The sequence below is a fragment of the Scardinius erythrophthalmus genome (assembly GCF_964197995.2).
Source record: "Scardinius erythrophthalmus genome assembly, chromosome: 13".
Taxonomy (NCBI): Eukaryota; Metazoa; Chordata; class Actinopteri; order Cypriniformes; family Leuciscidae; genus Scardinius; species Scardinius erythrophthalmus.
Window position 1 is genome coordinate 18,099,663 of NC_138233.1, and position 21,467 is coordinate 18,121,129.

Here is a 21,467-nt window from a genome sequence, read left to right on the forward strand (position 1 = left end):
TCAAAGCATCAAACTCCTGTGGTGAGTCTCCATGGAGCATCTGCACTGCAGATTGAAACATTCCAAATAAGTCGACGCTTTTGAAGCCAAATTATTTTTTAATGGTATGATAAATTCCCATGCTGCGTTCCCCTCACTTTTCTCGCCCCCCTCACTCCCCTTTTCTATCCTTTTCTGTGCTTCCCAACTGTAAACCTTAAAGCAATAAATATGAAAAGGCCAGAACTGGAATTTACAGCACCTGTAGTTACTGCCACAAACCCTTAATCATGAGCAGATGTAAGAGCAACTTAAAAGCAGGGGGGGGGGTAAAATCAGCATGCAAAGGGGGGAGAATGGTAAGCGTGGGGTACAGTTTCACCAGCCGGCTGCAGTCAGCTCCCGACATATGGGGGATTAAAACACAGACAGCGCCTGAACAAGTCCCTTGGAATCAGAAACATTAGCACTTTATGTTGTTAAATGCTGTTACGGGCACTAGCGTAGATGTCTAGCATAAACTTTCTAGAGTGAAATTAATACGGACATCAAGGACTTCTGCCAGACAACTGGGAGATATGAATTGAGTGAAATGTAGTGCTATTATGCCAAATTTCCAACAGGAGGTTTGAAAGAGTTTTTATGTGCTCGATTGATTGTAATGCTCGTTCTTGTAAGCAGTTTCTGAACCCGAAACATATTACAACCTGATCGGAGGGGACTGCAAAAAGCAGTAGGCTGGAGCTTTGATTTAAGTGGGCTTACTGCAACAGACTATTCAAAAGTAACTAACTTTTTCCTCACTGCATGTCTCTTTGATTGAAGACTAAATGTTTAGTGTGCTTTTCTAAATGTGCATTGTCAAATTAAACGTAAGTAAATTACATTTATGGGTGATCTATCCATGTTGCTCCAAACCTATGACTTCTGAGGAACATATATTCTGAAGAATGTCTTGGTGGCTATATAATAAAAGTCAGTGCATGGGGTCCAAAGTTTTTTGGACCTCATTGTCCTTCAAAATACCTTTCATTTCTTCGAGTCTCATTTGTGGTCTATTTTAGCATAATTAATTGTTACATATGATGCAAATAAGGCATCATACAGCGTTTGAGGAATATGTTTCTCTCTGTTTTTGTTTTTATTTATGCACTTGCCCACATGCTGATGCATGCACTCTTGAATGTCTGTGCCGTCTTTGTTTCTACCGCTGCCAGGTTAATATTTAAACTCCAGGCTCAGCCAGAGGTCTAACATGTGAACAAGGCACAATGGTAGCACTGTGAGCCCTTATTTATTCATGCTCAGCTTCCTACCTTAATCAGTGTAGCGTTCTCCTCAGTGAGAGGGAAGAGGGGAAAAAAGAGAAGTGGGTCAAGGAAAAGTCATGTTTGAGGTAATGCACCCAAGGGGCCAGCCTCTGATCATTATATGACATTATTTAACCCAGAGATGAGGTCATCTCAAAGCACAGACACAGAACCTCTCTCAATCCCTACTAAGCCTAAATTTCAAAAATCAAACAAGTTTTAGTGACAAGGCTGAGGTTCAGTATCTAATGACATCAAACACCCTACGTGAAGTGCACAAATACAGTAACGATTGAACAAGCATTACAAAACTTAAGTTTTCCTGTTCCTTATATTTTGTATTAAGCTGTTTACCTACATAAATTCCTCAGGTGTTGTTTAACTTTTTTTTTTTCCCAAGAAATTATGTCCGGATTGTTTCTCAGAGGCATGCTGTGGTTTATAATCACGCTGTTCTGTTTTAAGAGCTCATTCGTTAAACTGATTGTAAAACGCACTGTTCCTTGTTTAAGTATCAGTCATAATTTATGCTGCAAGCAATGCGGTCTTCTTACTTTTTTTTAATGGGAAATCTTAATGAAGAACAGGCTTTTATGATTCTTTGGTCAGTAGTCTTATTGTGATTCACTGAAACAGCACAATGTAAAGTGGTTTGATGGAGTTTTGAGGTGCAGAATTTTGTAAAATTGATGTTACAAAAAGCAGGGTTGTGCAAAATTCATTGGTTCTTTTTTAATAATGAGGGAATATGCTTTGAATTGACCATGCACCTCAGGAAATTTAATTTGAATAGGATTGACAGAAAGAGTTTTTATGAATTGGTTTTAAGTGCACACAATGGAGGGTTTTCCAATTTTTCAACAAAACAATTAGATCATGTATCAGATTATATACTGTATGTGAATTTGTAGCTCATATTCTGCACAAAGTTTTTTGCTGAAGTTAAATAATAATGTAAATGAATAAATGTGCCATCCTGTTTGCCACCTTGAAATTGAAATTAATTTGGAATTAAAGTGTTATTCTGAATTGGATTGATATTCTTAATTTAACTGCGAATGATGCAGAGCCAGAGGTGGAAAGTAACGAATTACATTTACTCGCGTTACTGTAATTGAGTAGTTTTTTTGTGTATTTCTACTTTAAGTAGTTTTTAAAATCTGTAATTTTACTTTTACTTAAGTATGTTTTGTTTAAAGTATTGTAATTCGCTACATTTTAAAACATATCCGTTACTGAGTAAAAAACAAAAAACAAAATAAAACACATTATTAAAAAAATGAACTAGCCTACTATGGGTAAAACAGCGCGCGCGCTCGTGCTCAGCATTGATTGATTGAAGGGCGGGAGAACAGACACGCAAAAACCACAAAAAATATGGAGACGGACAACACAGATTCTTTACACACACACGTGAGGCAAACCCCTGGTAAGTATGGGGATACTTTGGTTATAGAAAAACGAACGCGTGGTTGTCCTCGAGGCTCGAGCATAGCCTATTCATTTTGCAAAAATTGTGGACGCAAATTGGCTGCAAAAGAAGGAAACACATAGAACGTGTTCGGGAACACCATCCCTGCAGATTAAGATATGTCCCGTAACCGTTTATAAGTTAAGGCTGAATGATTTCTGTGATGCAGAGGGAATCCCGGAGTTTCATTATCATGAAAATGGAATTTAGCCTAGAGTAACGCAGACGTCACGTAAAACACATGAAAGTAAAGCTGTACAATAAATAAATCAAATTGCGACATGGTCTGTAGTCTATATATTAAAGCACAAGAGACTGCTATATAAATGTATAATCTGCGTGTCTGTGTGAATCAGTGCGAATGAGACGAGCCGTTTCGTCTACTACATACTCAAGTACGCGACGTGCTAAGTGTTTTCAGCATCTCACAAACAATATGAGAACATGAAAACATGAACATCTCCAGAGCTGCTCTGAGAGAATGACCTTTGAGAAAAACCTTGTCAAATAGCCTACACTCTGAAACAGGACTTCATTACAACCCATCAAAATTTTGGTTTAACTACGAAGAAATGATGACATAGCCTAACTGTTGTGGGCCTACAATAGAATGTACTTCTCATAATAATATTAACAACAACAATAATAATACAGATTATTTAAACATTATTTAAGGATTTTTGTCCATGGTTTAATTGAGTAAATCTGTTTTGCAGCACTTTGCCAAAAAATAAAAGGATAAAAAAATGTGTTAAACTTTTATTTGATTACCACCGTTTTGGATAATATATTTGTTTTAAATCATAAAAACAAAAAGGATTTTTCTGAATTAAATACATTTCATAGAAGTCTATTGTTATTGAACATTTTAATAAATTATTAATGATAAAAAATAAGTTGTTAAATGAGTAGTTAAAATGAAAATGAAAATTACCCCATGATTTATCAGCCCTGAAATCATCCTAGGTGTAGGCTATATTTCTTTCAGACGAATACAATCGGAGTTATATTATTAATAAACACTCTGATGCTTCTGAGCTTTATAATGGCAGTGGATTGCAACCATCAGTTTAAAGCTCAAAAAAGTACACCATACGCAGTCTACTTACACCTTAAACGCAACTTATGCAACTCATGACGTCAGAAGTAGTGTAGTGCGTCCTGGCGTAGCGTAAATATCAGCAGTACGTCGCATTACTCCCATAAGTTGCGCTTTAGATTTAAGTCGAATACATATGTTCGTTTGGCCGGAAGCTAGTTATTTTACTTTAGAAAGTTTTAAATATGAATATCTTTCTTCACAAACTCATCGTTTTGTTTCAGAAGGCCTTTATTAACCCCCCGTTGCCGTGTGGAGCACTTTTATGATGGATGGATGCACATTTATGATGGATAGATGCACTTTTATGAGCTTCAAACTGATGGTTGCAATCCACACCCCCGCTGTTAAAAAAGTAACTCAGTTACTTTTACTCTGAGTACATTTTAAATGAGCTACTTTTTACTTTTACTTGAGTAGATTTTTCGACCGGTACTTTTACTTGTACTTAAGTAAAAACAAATTGTAGTAATAGTACTTTTACTTGAGTAGAATATTTTATTACTCTTTCCACCTCTGTGCAGAGCTGACTGAAACCCATGAGGCTGATGATCCATGTCTTTTCCAGTAAGAGACCAGCTACATCTGCTCCTGTTACATTAGCGTTTTAGAACAGGAATGCACCTTTTCCCTCCTTCCAATAACTTCTAACAGCTTACAATCATAGGCTTCAACAATAGAGGGCCTGCCTTAACACCAGAAACCTAAGAGTATTATAAACATTAATACAGAGCTTGACAAGAAGCTGTCAGTCAGCTGGGCAAATGCTGCAACATGCTGAGGAAAGGCCCTTTCTTTCTCGTTTCAAGGGACTTCAAAGACCTTGGCAGCTGTAGCCAACCCTGATCTGTTTATATAACTGAATCCATAAAGGGTTTAGGCTTGTGCTGCAAACAGATCTGAGGTGTTCAACACTGTTCCACGGGCCTCAGGCTCTTTTGTTTGGATATCTTTCACACAAAATGCTCCTCAACTCCGGAGAGCATGAGCGATCTTGCTTTGCCTCCCTAACATTGACAAAGGTGTCTATTCTTAAAGCGGGCAATAGTTTGCGGGGCATTTCAGGTTTCTGCGTGTCGAGCGCAAATTTTGGTATACTTTTTTTTTTTTTTTTGGACGTGCACAAAGTTTGTCTGTTTAAAAAGTGTATTGTCTTTCACATCTCCTCCCCAGAGTGCATTTAATCACAACATGAGAAAGAGACATCAAAGCAGCCCCTGTCATGTTTACAGAGAGAAATTATATCAGTTGTCTTTTCTTTTTTTCCACTCTAAATTTTTCCTCCTGCCTATTATAAACAAGTCACACAGAGTCTTAGTCAAACATATTGAATTTTGATGATCTAAACAGATTATTTTTTTATCTCTCTCTCTCTGTTCTGCTCCTTCCTTCGGTTATGGATGTCAGAGTGATCGGATTACTATCTCTTGTGGTTGCTGACACACCTCAGGGGTTAAAGCTGTTCCCCAGAACTTTCCAAAACCCCATTGGTTGAGCCATTACTCTTCCAGTGACTCCTGAAACATCATTCAGCATGAACTGCTGCTTGTGATGGGACCTGTCATCCAGACTGTGGAGGGATAAATAAGTCATTTGCTAATCCTTATGCATACATGCATGCATGCATACATACAGAAGATAGGAAAAGATCACATTCATGGTGGACATTTACCAAAGCTACAGTACCACCTCAAATTCCAATTTACTCTCATTTCCAAACCTGTATAACTTTATTTCTTATGTTAAAATACAAAGGATATTTTGATGAATATTTCTGTTCATACAGTGAAAGTCAACATGTTTTGGACCCCAGTGAGCTAACAAGATAATTATCCATTGTTTGAAAGGAAGCAATGATAGTTTCTCAATCGTTATGTATTGATACCTGGAAATACAGCATAGAAAAATGCTGGGGGGTTTTGTCATACTTTTGAAGATGAATAGTTCTGGTGTTGCTGCTTAATTTATATAGACAGGAAAGAGCATTACAGATCTTGTATCATCACCATAACAGACCAGGATACCTATTGACACTGGCTTTTCCACACAACTTGATGGAGCCGTGTGTGTGTTCGAGGATTGGGGTGTGAAAGAAAATCTGTGTGGATTTCCCCTGGGTGGGCTCTGAATGTGACAGGCCTGTAAAACCAGTACTGGTTTTGCATTTCAACAGCTGTCTGTTTGCATCAAACATCTTTTCTTAACCTAGTTCAACAACAGGATAAGATAGATTTCAATCCACTTTCAGAATTCAATAACATTTTATTGGACGGGAAGCAAGCATCCCTTTCTAAGAATAATTTCTACCTAGTTTGAAACATATTTTCAGGCTTGTTCTTTATTAGTTCTTTTTGCTGTGATGTAACTGTTATGAAATGTTGGCGAAAGTGCATCAGCACATGTAGAAATACTTGTAGGCTTTTCTTACCCCACTTAACACTGGCTTTAACGTCCTTTTAAAACTCGGTTACAGACTGTTTTTTACTCTAGCTTAACCAGTAATTCACACTTCTTTTGACCCTGGAATGTGAAATCTGAATGTTAAGATTATACACTGTGAAACATTTTGATGTTCTATTTAATGGGCAACCAATCATAAACACCTCAGTGGTTATCTTATTCATTCAGTTTTGTACATTCACACAACTTTTTAGAGTTTTTGTGTCTGATGGAAATCGTTATTGTTGAACAATTATAGCAAACGACCAGACTTAACAAGTGCAGATATGCATGGTGCCATTTGCACTGATGAGCAAGTGGTTTTTAGGACCGATTGTGTGCTTGTTACATGTTGTACTTGTCCAATCAATGTGTTTAGCCTCATAAATATGTAAATAAGTATATTAACTCAGCGTTTACAAATGCAGAGTATGACATAGAATCCTGACTATAGGATTAATTACAAACCTAGAATAGCAGTGTGAAATGTTGATAAAGAGTTAAGAATGACTCAGTTTCAAGTGAAAAGCATGTTGGAAGTCAGCATTGTGTTCTACAAGCTCATTTTCATTCCCTGGCAAAGGTAGAGGTAATTTTTTTTTTTTTTTTTTTTGTGCTGTATAAAGGAAGCCATTATAGTTTTTTTTCCTCTAGGGAGGAACAACTCTGTAAATCTTGTCATAACAGTAGCAAGTGAATCGGTGTGTAATCATTTCTGAGCTTTAAACACCACTAAAGTTTTGGCATACCTCTGTTGCCCTGCAAAATCAGAATCACTGAGCTCAAAAGTACTTCAATCTTTTCTTCTTCACCTTGCATTTCTCTGAACTGTTAAACCATCAGAGCTCTAAGAACTACAATTGATTGTAGCAGAACAACTTGGTAGCCTTCAAGTTTCCACCACCCAAACAATGTTTTTCAACCCAGCTTTAATTCTTATCTTACTGTTACAACTAGGAATGCCATTTCAGCTGTCATGTCACTATAAATAACACTTTATAGCTACTGATTCATCTTTCTTATCTGGATCTATAATTGAAAACTATTATGGTGAAGCAACATCAAAGCACAATATTGCTTGAATGCACAGATGTCCATTAAGCGTATGCTGTGTTAGCAAATAGTAGAACATCATTCTACTGGTTTTATGGTGTTGATATTGCATAATCATTTCCATAAGTTTTCCTTTATCACTCCCTTAATGTGATTATCAGGTTTGCAGTCAATCAATGCTCAATAAAAAAACAGAAGAGTTTGGTTCATCCTTGCTTTGTGTGCTCAATTATTTAGTATTCACACAGTGCACCGCATAATCCATATTATTTGTGATGCATTAGAAGCTAAATCCAGTTTGATGTTAATTTGCATTAAGAAAAAAAGAAAAGGACTAATCACAAATGACTGTATGACATGTTCTTTCTCCGCTCTGGTGAATTATGCAGGTTCAAAAATGTACTAATAAACCTTTCTTTTCTCTTCTGAAGGAGTGCATGAGTCTCAAAACGAGAAGGTCCTCAGTGTTACTGGGGATGGAATTATTCAAAGTCCTGAATTCCCCAACACATATCCCCGGAATACAGTTATAGCGTGGCGGCTGGTGGCAGTCACAGAAAGTTCCAGGATCCAGCTGACCTTTGATCCGCGCTTTGGCCTGGAGGACTCAGAGGACGGTATTTGCAAGTAAGAGACTCTGACCCTTTGGTCACTTGCTAGACCTCACATGCACAATTAGAGAAAGACAATATCTTAACATGGAGAAAGCATTGGAGAAAGAGAATAAAAAAGTAAATAAAAAGAACTATAGACTTTACTGTTGAAAATGAGTAAGTCATTGAGTAGACATTACAAAAACAATAATTTGTTATTCATTTCCATATATTTGAACATAATGACCTAGTCCAGAGCAATATTGTGTATTATTAGTTATTAATGAAGGTGGTTGTTCAATTGGAAAAAAATAATATTTATAAAATATTTATGCATTCTATTTTAATTTGTGAATTGTTTTTTTTACTAAATTCATAAGACTGTTTTGGTAATCATTATGACTCTCATGGACTCAGCACTTAAATTTAATTTTACATTTCAAAATATATTCTGTGGTACCTGACAAATTAAACTTTTTTTTTTTTTTTAAATGGTTCTTCAGGGCTGTGACAATCTAGGACAAGCCAAAGCTGGCAGTTGATTTAAACAGGCGGGTTTCAATATAGCATCAAGGCTAGACCGAAACTGTAGAGAGGAGGTGATTTAAAAGATTTGAGAGCTTGAAAAATTCCCAAGTGTTTCCTTTCATGCGACAAATCAGCACTACTAAACAAGCGGCATCAGGCATCCATTGCACTCTCTTGACAGGGTCAGATGTAAGATAAAGCACCCATATACAATGAAGCAGTATAAGTGTATGTGGGGTGGGAGGGGGGATTACAGTGGAGATGTATGTGCTTGTTGTGACCACGTCCATTTGTTAAGATTTAGAGTCGAAAGGAAGCCATTTGGGAGATTGGCTGTGCTGCAAGAAGGCTGATGAATAATGAATAGCCCACCCCTAAAGTGATTATGTTCTGTTATATATTTATTTTCTCCATGACAGATACAGTGACATAAAGAACAGCCCTTTCTGCTTTGTGCATATTTAGTTCCAAGTCTCCTATGTAACTCCATAGCATCTGTTTGAGATTCTGGAGGCGCATACTAAACCAGACACTCACACACAGCTCAGCCAGCCAATCCACATTAAAGACTCTTTCAATTATGGGCTAGCTTTCCTTCCTTCCTTCCAGGCCTCTGTCCATGCCTCTGTTTTGCTTTATGGTGCAATCGATTGTAGACGTGCACATCTGTGCATTTTTTACTTCCCAGAATCATGATGATGACCTTCCCATAGCTGGTGGTTTCATGTGGAAAAAATGCTTTTAGGCCTCTGCCAGTTATTGATAAAAAAAAAAATGTGTTTTTTCTAAGCATATTCTGTCTTAATATCCTCTTGACTTGTGGACACAACCTGTGAAAGGTTCCTCTTTGTCTGGAAGCCTCATGTGAAGTGATTTGTGACTGTGCTCTTGTACTTAAACAAGTAAATCAGTAAAGTTTATTTTTTATTTTTTGTTAATAATAAATTAGATTGTGTTTTGATACACGCTTATCAGCAAACTGTCTCGGGTTACGAATATAACCTTGTTTCCCTGAGAAGGGGAACGAGACAGTGCGTACTAGGACGCTGGGGCACTAAAGAATGAGAAATAGCCATACCTTTCTCAAATTTCTCAGCAAGCTCCATCTGAGAGCCCCATGTTCTGTCTCCTACTTGTCTTATTTGCAACAGGTCCTAATCCAGATGATTATCCCAATTCCCTTAAAAAAGGGACAAATGAGAGTGGAGTTTCTTCTTAGAGAAACTCTAGCAAATGCTCGCATTCAGCCCCCTTGAGGACTGAGCGATGCTCCTTGCCCGATCATATCAAGCACAGATCGTGTGTATCAACAGGTATCAGATAGGGCTGACACATATGTACGCACTTCCTTAAAGCTTTAGCTGCCATTACTGCCTTCAACACGTCACAAACAAACAGCTCTTGGGGACATTCCCCATTAGCGTCCTAAGACACAGTGTGAGTTCCCATTCAAAAGGGAAATCTGGAGTCTTGCCAGCTGTGTGTATATCCTAGTGTCTTCATGTTAAAGGAATACTCCACCGTCTTTTCATATTAAACTATGTTATTCCCTTAACTAAGACGAGTTGATACATACCTCTCTCGTCTCAGTGCATGCACTCAATCGCTCTGGCGCGCGGCGAAACTTTGTTCACTCAGTTCATTCAATACGGGCCAAGCAGAGAAGCTACCAAACACCTCCACGGTTTCCCTATTTAAACACAGTTACTCGCGTAGTGTAACTCGACCTAGGACGGTGACACAAAACAAAACGTTGCGCTTTTCTAAGCGTGTAAAATGGATAACTATATTGTATGGCGGAATACCATAGCAAGTGCTAATGAGCACTTCGTCTTGGCGGAGTAATATCTTCACCAGAGGGAGCGGGGGCCGGTGAGAGGATTTTTCACGAGTGAAGATATTACTCCGCCAAGTCGAAGTGCTCATTAGCACTTGCTATGGTATTCCGCCATACAATATAGTTATCCATTTTACACGCTTAGAAAAGCGCAACGTTTTGTTTTGTGTCACCGTCCTAGGTCGAGTTACACTACGCGAGTAACTGTGTTTAAATAGGGAAACCGTGGAGGTGTTTGGTAGCTTCTCTGCTTGGCCCGTATTGAATGAACTGAGTGAACAAAGTTTCGCCGCGTGCCAGAGCGATTGAGTGCACGCACTGAGACGAGAGAGGTATGTATCAACTCGTCTTAGTTAAGGGAATAACATAGTTTAATATGAAAAGACGGTGGAGTATTCCTTTAACAGCACATTAACACTGTTTTGGTTAATGGACCCCTTAGTCTTCTTTTAAAAGTCTTATAAGATCAATAAGACTATTAAAATCAGGACCTCTTCAATAGATCAATAAGATCTTAGTCTTATATCTTATATAAATTCAACAAACTGCCCAACGCAACCCATTTTACTTTGACACATTTTTTTTTACATTCAATGTAAAGGAATGTATTTTATCCATCGGGATTTGGTTGGATGGTAAAACATGGGTGTAACATAGAAGAATGGAGTAAGATCGAATGCTGCTACTCTATCCCTATAGCGTTTTGCTTATTGGTTAAAATTGTCCACCAGCATGAGTGAAATGTCAGCAGGAAAGCAAAGTTATTTTACAAGGATTAAGTATTCGCAATAAGACCAGGAATATGTATGAAGTAAATGGTATCCATAGATTTTTTTTTTTTTTTTCATATTCACTTTAAATTATAAATATGCTTTATTCCCTGCTCAAAGACATATCGTACCGATAGGCGAACATAACAGAACCCCTATTTTAGTTGCCCACATTGATGCAATGAATTTGTGCCTGCTTGTCCACTTTGTTTAAATCAGTAGCTGTGGCCTTGAGGAACGTGTAGGGTTGAAGTTGGATTTTTGCCGTGAGTCGGAGTATATTTGACCTGGAAAGAGTTTGTGTGTGTGTTTTTCATCTGTGTTCATGTATATGTTGGCATGCAGTGACTTGGTCTGTATGATTGCACCAGCAATAAATTATTAAAGTCATTATTGAACACTATGATGGCACATGCACTCGTTCACAACTTTCACATACATAGTCACCAAAGGCACTCCCCGCCCCCCAAAAAACACACACACACACACACACACACACACACAAAACCACATTCACCATGCAATGTCATTGCTGTCCTCCTTTACTGCTTTTCAATATATGGTTGCTATAAATATTTTAAAGGCATTAATACACATTGGTATGATGATCTAATGCCAGTTAATGAAGAAAAAAGATCCCTTCTGTTTGGATCGAATCAAAGCAACTGGGCTGGAATAAACTGTAATAAAGCTGCATGCTGAATCATATCACGCTGCCTCCAGCAAAGCCCAGCCCAGAGCCGACAGGCCACTACAGACAGCTCTCATCATCCTGTGTGTTTGTTCAGACCGATAAGAAACCCGGGCCAGATTTTCTGTGCTACTTAGGAAATTTTACAATGTTGGTTCTGTCTTAATGAAAAGCTGAAGAGTGTTGAAAGGACACATAAGAAATAAGCTTGTCAACGCAACGATTAGGAATTTGAATTGTGATCAACAGTACCCTTTTTTTAATGTACAGGAATATTTGTCATTCAGGTTTATGTTGAACGATTCCTGTGAGAAACCTGGAAAAAAAAACTGTTTCCACAAATTTTCAACCTTTGATAAATCAAATCAGCATATTAGAATGATTTCTGGAGGATCGTGTGACACTGAAGACTGGAGTAATGATGCTGAAAATTCAGCTTTGCCATCACAGGATCAAATTAATTTTAATATTCAATAAAATAGAAAATGTATAAAAGTAGAAAGTTATTTTACATTGTAATATTTAGCAGTATTACTGTTTGTACTGTATATTTGATCAAATAAATGCAGCCTAAGAGCATTAGAGACTACTTTCAAAAACATAGTCTTACCGACCCCAAACTTTTGAACATAGTGTATCTTTATTAATATCTTTCACAATAATCTATAACATAACTTCATTAATGTGATTACTTACTCATCCTCTCGGTTAATAAATGAAGGTAAAAGATGTTAAGCACAAAGTGCTGTGTTGCTTTGTGACGAGCTATTAGCTGAAATCTCATTGTTCCTTGTTTAAGCATTCAGTTTCAACATTCCTGTCTTAAAAATGATTCAAAACACCCAGTGCTTGTTTTCTGATGTCGTGCCATATTTTCTAAAAGATATCTGCTGCTCTTTCATGCTTCTGTCCTACTTGAGCTTCTGTGGAGTGAATGTATGCATGTAAACCTGGTAGTAGTGAAATCGCATTAAATTATTGATGAGCCATCTGCCTAAATTGTCACTGGGAACGAGACAAACCCCTCTGCTTTATGTTCTTCTGAGGTAGAAAAGAATCATGGGCAGAGAAAAATGTTGATAGTATGTTATATTCAGTAGCTAATGCTTGATATATGGACACCTGTTCATTGGATTTATTGTATTGTATATTTATATAAGTATACGATTGTGTGTCAGAAATTCAGGTGTCCAACGTCCGTTTAACCGGCAAGTGTTTGTTTTTTAGTTTTTTGTGCAATGCGCGATGACCTGTTGTTTTTATTGAATGTGGTTTGAAGCATTAGTGTCAGGCTGGGGAGAGAGCAAACGATGACTCCAGAAAGCCAAACGGTTGAGCTAGGACATGGAGAATAGGGAAAGTATTTCTGTCCAATCAAATTATTACTACCAGGCTTTGGCTGCGGCGACTGAAACCAGCCTTCATTGAACACTGCTGGAGCATTGAGGCCATGCAGGCAGGGATAACACAACCTCAACGCTGCTGTTTTTTCTTTCCTTTATTAAAAAGAAAATGCTCAGGCCACTGTGTTCAGGCCAAGTTGCATCAAAAGACTGTAATTTAGAGCCCAAAAGAGGGCCATGAGAGACATCAGGGGTGAATTCACTTAAGTTACACTACAGTACTTTAGCATGTGGTACTTGCACAATCCAGTTCAACCAGGTGTGTGAGTATAAGTTATAGAGGGAGGTATATTGTACCCAATGCAAATTTGTTTGTTTTTTATCACTATACACACACTTGCATGAGCCTGTCTGTGAATATGTAGCCTTGTGTCCAATTTGTAAGTTTCCCTTCTGTAAATTGCAGTCATATTGGGAAAACAATGATTTTGTGAGCATCTTTGCATCATTAACATAATTCTGTTAGTGAGCGGAGTGCTAAAACAGTTAATAGACAGTTTAAATTAATGATGCTATTATTTCAGCAGGCGCTCTTCATTCTTAGACAGTTTCCCCCTGTGTGCCAATGTGAATTTGCTGTATGGGTACTTTGAAAAGTTACTGTATAACCAGTCAAATCTGTACCGGTTTAGGAGTATTTTTTTTATTTATTTAATCAATCATATGATTAGGTGTGATTTCCCCCAAAGTAGATGCAGAACAATCCTTCAGGTGTGATTTTGGATAGCTGAGTAATCCCAGAATCCAATATGTTTTTAGACGTCATAATAACAGATTTATCTCTCATGTTCTCTGTGGACTGCAGTGCCATCAGGGTGATTGAGATAATACATTTAGCCATGCTTCGGTTTATAGCTTATTCAGTTCATTGAATGCTTGTGAGAATGGATTTCTAGGTCACAGCCATTGTGGCTTATGAAAAGCCTAATCCGTTAGCATATTAGCTTGAGATCAAATACAGATAAATATAATTTATGAGCTTACATGTCTGTAGTCCTCATTTAATCTTATTCACTCTTCACTTTCTCCCAAGCTTTTTAGCACAATTTTTCTCTCAGTAATCCTCTTTCTCTGTTTTTCCCCTCTACTTTTCCCATCTTTCCTCGTTACCTTTGTTTAAATGCCTGTGTAATAGTGTGTCTGTAAATAGCTTAGTTGGCATAGTTCCCTGTGTAGGCCTTCAAAGCATTGGACCTACATTTAGATGCCTTCCCTCACACTCGATGATAATGGACAATGATGAATTAACTATATAGTTGTGACAGAGCAGTGTGAACCTCCCCTCAAATCATCTCTTGCTAGCCGTTTCCTCGGGTTCAGGCACGTTACAGAAGCTGCCTGGTGGCCAACAGGATTGACATGGTGTGGATTTATTACAGTGGCAATGAGGCACAGTTAGCTTCAGGTGTGCATCATCACATGCTGTTGGCAGGACAAAAACCTCGGCTGTTGACTTGCTGCCTCACTGCCTTATCAGGCAATGACTTTGTAGGCAGCGTTTGCGCACAAAGGTACCTTTAGCTTTGGTGATAACCAAGTGAATATTTAATTACTACAATAGTAATGTCTCCCTAGAAATGACATCAAAAGTGGAAAACATTGGTCAAAAACAGACATTTACACACAAACTGACCACCAACTGCAAATTTCAGACACCATCTTTATTTTTTAGCTCAACTGTCTCAGAATGGAAAGCAGAGGATTGTGGGATATCAAAGGCAGCGAAGGATGCTGCTTTCAAAAACTGATCAGATGAAGGTATCTCAGGAGACAGGAAGTGAAGCTAACATTGGATTTGGACGTGCCACGATGCCTTTCGACCATTGAATGCATCCTCCGAAGGCAGCACTTTTAAGTTTTTGGATGCAACCCAGATCCTGTCATGAGCCTGTACTTCTGATAGGAAGTAAAACAAAAAAAGTCATAACACCATCAGACACACAAATGGCCTTTATCCTTTAACCTCTGTTGTGGCAAATACATCTTAAAGAGAAAATTTCTTCCACACCTCCTTGTGCTGATTTGATGGACAAATTCAGAATAATTCTACCTTGTTTTCATATACACTACTGTACAAAGAATTTGGTGTCAGTAAGAATTGTTTTTGTTGTTTTGTCTCTTATGCTCACCAAGGCTGCATTTATTTGATCAGAACAGTAAAAATGGTAATATTGTAAAATAACTGAAATATTTAAAAATGTGATTTATTCCTGTCATTACTCCAGCCTTCTGTGTCACATGATCCTTCAGAAATCATTCTAATATGCTGATTTGATGCTCAAAAAACATGAATTATTAATATTATTATCAATGTTGAAAATGGTTGTGCTGCTTAATATCTTTGTGGAAACTGGAAAACTTGATGTAACTAATGTTACATGATGTACTAAATTAAAACTGAAATACAAATTCATTACTACACAGAAATATAAAAAATTAAATGACAAAAAAAATTACGCAAACTTTTAAAAACAATTAAAATAAAAACGAGTTTAAAATAATAAAAATATAACTCGGTATATAACATGGTCTCAATTATACTAAAATAACACAGATCCAGATGGATGTTAATACCAGGTGTAAACAGGACCTGAATGCTAGTGATTCATTAATCTCTGTAGTAAATCAGTGTGTTTGCTGTTGTAGGTATGATTACGTGGAGGTGGAGGAGCCTGTTGGAGGGATAGTGTTGGGTCGTTGGTGTGGCTCACAGATGGTTCCAGGGCCCCAGATATCCAAGGGGAACCAGTTCCTGATCCGCTTTGTCTCTGATGAATACTTTCCCTCAGACCCGGGATTCTGCATCCGTTACACTTTGCTTCAACAGGTAAGAAATTACTCGCTCACCTCGTTCTTCTTTGTGTAATGCTTATGCAACATTTATTGAGAGGGCCGGCTATGTTTTAGTTGAAAACCTTGTTAATCCCTAATGGCCCTGTGCTAATTATCTCTGCTCCTGGTTAACTTAAATACACAGTTTGCAAATGATAATTAGGTGCTTATGAGGAATACAGTGAGCTTTGTTGAATAGAAATAAAATAATTGAAGAGAGATGTACTTAAAAAAAAAAAAACTGGGGCCAAAAAAGTCAAATAAATAAGAACATATTTTATTACAATGCATCTGTTGCTGTAATCACCATCCCCTTCCTCTGAAATGACCTGGCAACCTTAAATGGCACTTACTAAGTTGGAAATTTCAAGTTCTAATCGTATTCCTACCTCAGAGACCTTCTCCTCAATGTTTCACTTTATGTGGTGGTGAAAACCACAGCGGGGGCGTGCTACGGTGTTTTCCACCTTGGCCATGGTTCAGTTTCCTCCCTTTAATTTACACCCTGACAGGCGTCACACGGCACATTTGAAAAGGATTATTCCCCTGAAATGATTTAATAGACATGCTTGGCTTTGATGTGTGATGCCTGTCAAAGTTTTATGACTCCACTTTCCCTTGCATTTGTTTACTGAGCCTTCGGAGCATGTCTGAACGCTTTGCTACGTTGCGCGAAATTTGCTCTCATTGTATTCCAGTGAACAAAGGTGTTCTTTATCTCATTTTGGTACTGTAGATAGCGGCTGCATCTATTCTGCTGAAATGTAATTACTGTGGTGTTGATAGTGGTAAGATAGGGCACCAAAATTAGACAGGACAAATGCGGCTGTGGATGATTAAAAGGCAAAGAAAAATGCATATGGCACTTCCATATGCCATTTCCTTCTGAACTCAAAGTGCTTTTCAATTGAAAGTGCTGATGCGGATCTGCAAGTCTTTTTCAGAACTGACCTGCTTTTCTGCTGTTTTGAGAGCTTAACGATGATTGAACTGAATAAGAGTAATAATAAGAAATGTTTCTTGACCAGTAAATCAGCCTGGAGTAACTGAAAATATATTTTAAAAAGTAACTATTATTTTATTGTATTCATATTTCCCAATAGTACTGTTTTACTGTGTTTCCTAATCAAATAAATGCATCCTTGGTGAGCATAAGAGATTAAAAATCTTCCTGACGCTAAACGTTTGAATGGAAGTGTAAATGTAATTCATATCACACATTATTAGTAACTAATTTTAGTTATTATTTTGCAATGTGATATGAAGGAACAAGATGTATCATGCCAATGCAACTTAATGCGTCATCACCACATTGATTTAGAATTAAGTTTTGAGTGATCAATTGAGTGTAGTGGCCAGTGAAGAGCCCGTTTTCCTGCCTTCTCTGTGGTATAAATGCAATTTAGTTCATTTCTGGCTTCAATGCTGATGTCCAATAGCGGATGTGTAATGGTGTGACTTTAAGAAGATCTTCTGAAAAATGGCACAAATCATTGCATGAAAATAGTACATTTAGTTTTGCTATTTTAGGGTTTTTTCCCCCTACATTACATTTTAATGTTGGCTTTTAGATATACAGTTAGGTATGTTTGTATGTAAAATGTGTAAATGAGTACATTCTTTATACTAGGTGGTGTGTTTTTTCTTTGAGCAATGCTCTATTATTGCAGAGGAGGTGGTGTGTTATGGCTGGTTTCTGGACACAGAGCTCGCATCAGAGAAGGTGTGGCTGAATCGAGCTCTATTTATAGTGTTTGTGGAGGAGGATGTCAAGCTAGAACCTACAATTCCAACACTGACTCCTTCAGCCCTGACTCACAGTTTTTGTTTTCTTGCTCACCAAACAATTGTATTTAGGAGCCTTGTGGATGGGAGTTGCATTTTGAGCATTGTCTGTTTGTGTGCAATCAGTATTCGAAATGTTGTGTTATAAAATGTCTGAAAGTGTGTGGCAGAAGATCTTCGAAAAACCAAAAATAAGTAATTTGCACTTTAATTAAACCGTTTGGCAGTTCTATAAATATTGCCATGTCGACGTGACAATTATGTGAGTGTGTGTCTTGTGATACATTGTTAAATGCCAGGTAAATTTCATGAAACTCCTTTTCTAGCTCTTGAATGCTTACAAGAGCCTTTAGTTATTTATCTTCAGTGCTGTTAAAGTCAGCTTCTCTCTGGTAGCATGCCTTAAAACCTAGTTTAATTTGCACATCATGCACCACCTGCTGTCAACTAAATTGTAAAAAGACAGCAGTGGTGTTAATGACACTTAAATTCAGTAGGAATCTTACTTGGATTCCCTTACACAAAAGGCTCATTTAAGTATGTCTAATTTTGGTTATATAAATATAATCTATATCACTGATTGAGATTGGGGACAAAACATGTTTTAGAAGTTAGTTTGTATTATTTCATAATACATTCTTATAAATATATATATTTGTTATTACTCCGCTAATGAACCATGTAAGGGAAAAGGTTTTTCGGATTTTTTTTTTTTTTTTTAAATGTACATTTATTCACTCTGTCAGACCTATTAAAAAGCATTCTATTTTAATTTGATACATCCAACAGTGTAAAGTCTTCAGTTATGTAATAATGGTGTTTAGTAAAGGAGCTAAATGAAAAAATTCTGAATGGGTTATTATGAACAATTGAGTTCCTAAATTCCTTAATTCGCTACCCTCCTTTTTAATATTAATATTAAAACAGGTAAGACACACCTACATTTAGGCTGGTCAAGCAGCATTTTTGCTGTCCTAAATGGAAATTCACTTCTTGTCTTTGCAAACCAAGTAAACTTGAATTAGTGCCAAATATTAGTCGTCACTAATCTGACGCAGACTTGCGGTAACATACGAATCCGTTTAATCTACTTGGGAAAACAATTTCAGAGCAAGTCAGAATAAAATCAAATGGAACAATTTGTTATGTCAGGTAAATGTACCATGCCAATTTCATAATCAGTTTGAAGATAATCAATACAATAACATCAATATGCTCAGAGATAAAGAGTAAAAGATGTAGACTAAACCCGACATTTAGAAAAATACATAATCCTGAAGTATTTGAGGTCCTTCAAAATTATGGGCTGATCTGAGTTACATATATATATAATTATTTATATATTTGTTTATTTACTTATTTCACAGACATCCTAGCACCCTTTTCCAGCCCAGTTGGAAATTTTTCAGTTTGAAAACCCCTATAAACGTCAGTAAAATCTATCAGTAAAACTATTTATCAATAAAACCCAACACTAACCGATAAATTGGATAAAGTCAGACAATTGCAGAGATCAGCATTCCCAGTTTATGTGGCATAAAGTTATTGTCTGTTGAGCAACACCATGCATTGTGGAAGGGTTAATTTGCCTCACTTCACAAATCCAGTGCACTTCTCATAAAACACTTAATGGTGTTGTTATAGTGTTTACCACACGTGTTTATAGCTCAGTTTTTTAATTATTTATTTTGCTGTCCATTGATAAGCTAAATAATGTGTGCTTCAGATCTTCTGGTTTAAGGTTCTGCATTTAGTCCCTTTATGACACAATTTAGGGAAATGAGTGGCCTAGCTGGCTGGCTTTTGGCTTTGTACACCGTGGCAACGGGCTGCCATGTTGGAACAGCCGAATTCTGTTTCTCTGTGGTCAACCTCAGCTACTGGAAACCCGGGATCTCGGGGGCAGCTCTGCACTTTTTGTTTAAACAAGCATTCACTCCCCTTCACCACTTCCACCGAGAGAAGGGGGAAAATAAGCCCCAGCTGCGATTCTCAGGAAGAGATTTTGGGAACTGGTAAGGGTTTGAGGTAAGAGGTCATTATAACAGCACCTAGCTCTGGAAATAAGAAAAGTTTTGTGATTCTCATGAGAGTCAGGAACTGGACTGCTGCTTTTAGATCCCAGCTAGATTTCATAGATGTTTTCCTCCTTGAACCAACCTGAAAGATGCCTTTTGCATGTGCTTACTGATTTCTACTGGCTTTGTACCATCTTAAATATCTAGGTCAGTCATGAAACTCTAGAGGGCGCAGGCTGAGGTCCTTTTCATGCAATCCACAAGCAATAATATCGTCACATGGCACAAACTGACTGGCCTCTGCTGATCCTGCTATTGCTTCCTCAACCTTTAAAGGGGTCATGAATTGAGAAATCACATTTTCTTGAGCTTTTGACATTAGAGTTCATCATACTATAAGAATATCCTGTAAGTTTCAGAGCTAAAAAGCTTGTTCAGAGCTCCTTGTTAGTCCAAAAACAGCTTCTATTGAAACCAAGGTCTGCAAATGACTCGTTTTGGAATGTGCCGATTTATGGCGTCATAGATATTTGAAAGAATGCCTCTGCAGAAGATCAACACCTGCTTCTACATCATCCCTTCACTGGTGCGTTAGTGAGATGAGAAGATAAAAGAAATGCAGGATCACTCTAAAATAACATTACCTTCTAAAGGTTCCTAATGCTAGGAAAGTGCTTATTTATTTTCAACTATGTGAATGTCTCAGAAGAGCAGTATTAGTTTGTTCGGGACATTTCACTGTGGATTCTTTGATAAATCAGTCCCATTTCGGCGCAGGCTTTGCAAACAGTAATGGACCCGACAGCAATGGCACAACATGCAAGTAACCATGTTAATTGTTACTGTTATAATCAATGACGCTGTCTACACATGCTGTTTACTCCATGTGTTTGAACTGTTAGTTATGATGAAAGCATTCATGAAAGTGCAGATATCATGCGCTCAACAGACAGTCTGACAGTCTGTCATTGGCTACAATGCTAGCATCGCTGCAACCTTTTAGATCTAAATATAATGATACAATCAACACTTTTTGACGATTAGTTAATCTCGACAGTTTTTGAGAGTTCCACGTGTAGTACTTATTTCATATGCAAGATGCTAGCCAATCAGCAATGGGCTTTTACAGTGAAGTCTCACAGCAGACACACCTCTTTCAACAGGGTGTTCAAATCAGAGGGCTGAAATCAGGGTAGAAAATGGCCTTTTATTTCTAAATTATGAAAATTTGTATGTAAAAATCATACTAACATTATAAGTGCACCTCAGGAAATATTATAAAATAATTTAATTTAGATTAAGTTCCTCTGAAACTTTCCACCTGCCTAGATCTGCTACAGCAGTGGTTCTCAAGGTGCCCGCCAGGGGGGTATACAGGGGGTGCAGGAGATCCGCAGAAAAGGAAAATAAAATAAAAAATCGGCCGTGGCATTGCCATGAATGACGGTTGGCTCTCTGCCTTTATAAAGCCACACTGAACACCAATTGTCTGAATCTTTCTTCTTCAGACCATTAACTTTGCAACACCTGAACAAGTCTGATATAAAAGTTCCTCACCACAGAAAAGCTTTTCCTCAGCGGATGGCATCACAAGCTGTTATTGTGAACTCTCCACTCCCCTGCCGTGTTCTGGCTAGAAGACGTACAAGAAGCTGATAC

General features: G+C 37.6%; 1 protein-coding gene across 2 annotated transcripts in view; it reads left to right on the plus strand.

The window, feature by feature from the left end:
- Positions 1–21,467, plus strand: part of pdgfc (platelet derived growth factor c) — a 49,138-nt gene that overhangs the window by 21,790 nt on the left and 5,881 nt on the right. For both annotated transcript variants that reach the window (XM_081382473.1, XM_081382472.1), the window contains 2 exons: positions 7,783–7,978; positions 15,820–16,000. In XM_081382473.1, the coding sequence (XP_081238599.1) occupies positions 7,783–7,978; positions 15,820–16,000 (377 nt within the window). The remainder of the gene's footprint in view (positions 1–7,782; positions 7,979–15,819; positions 16,001–21,467) is intronic.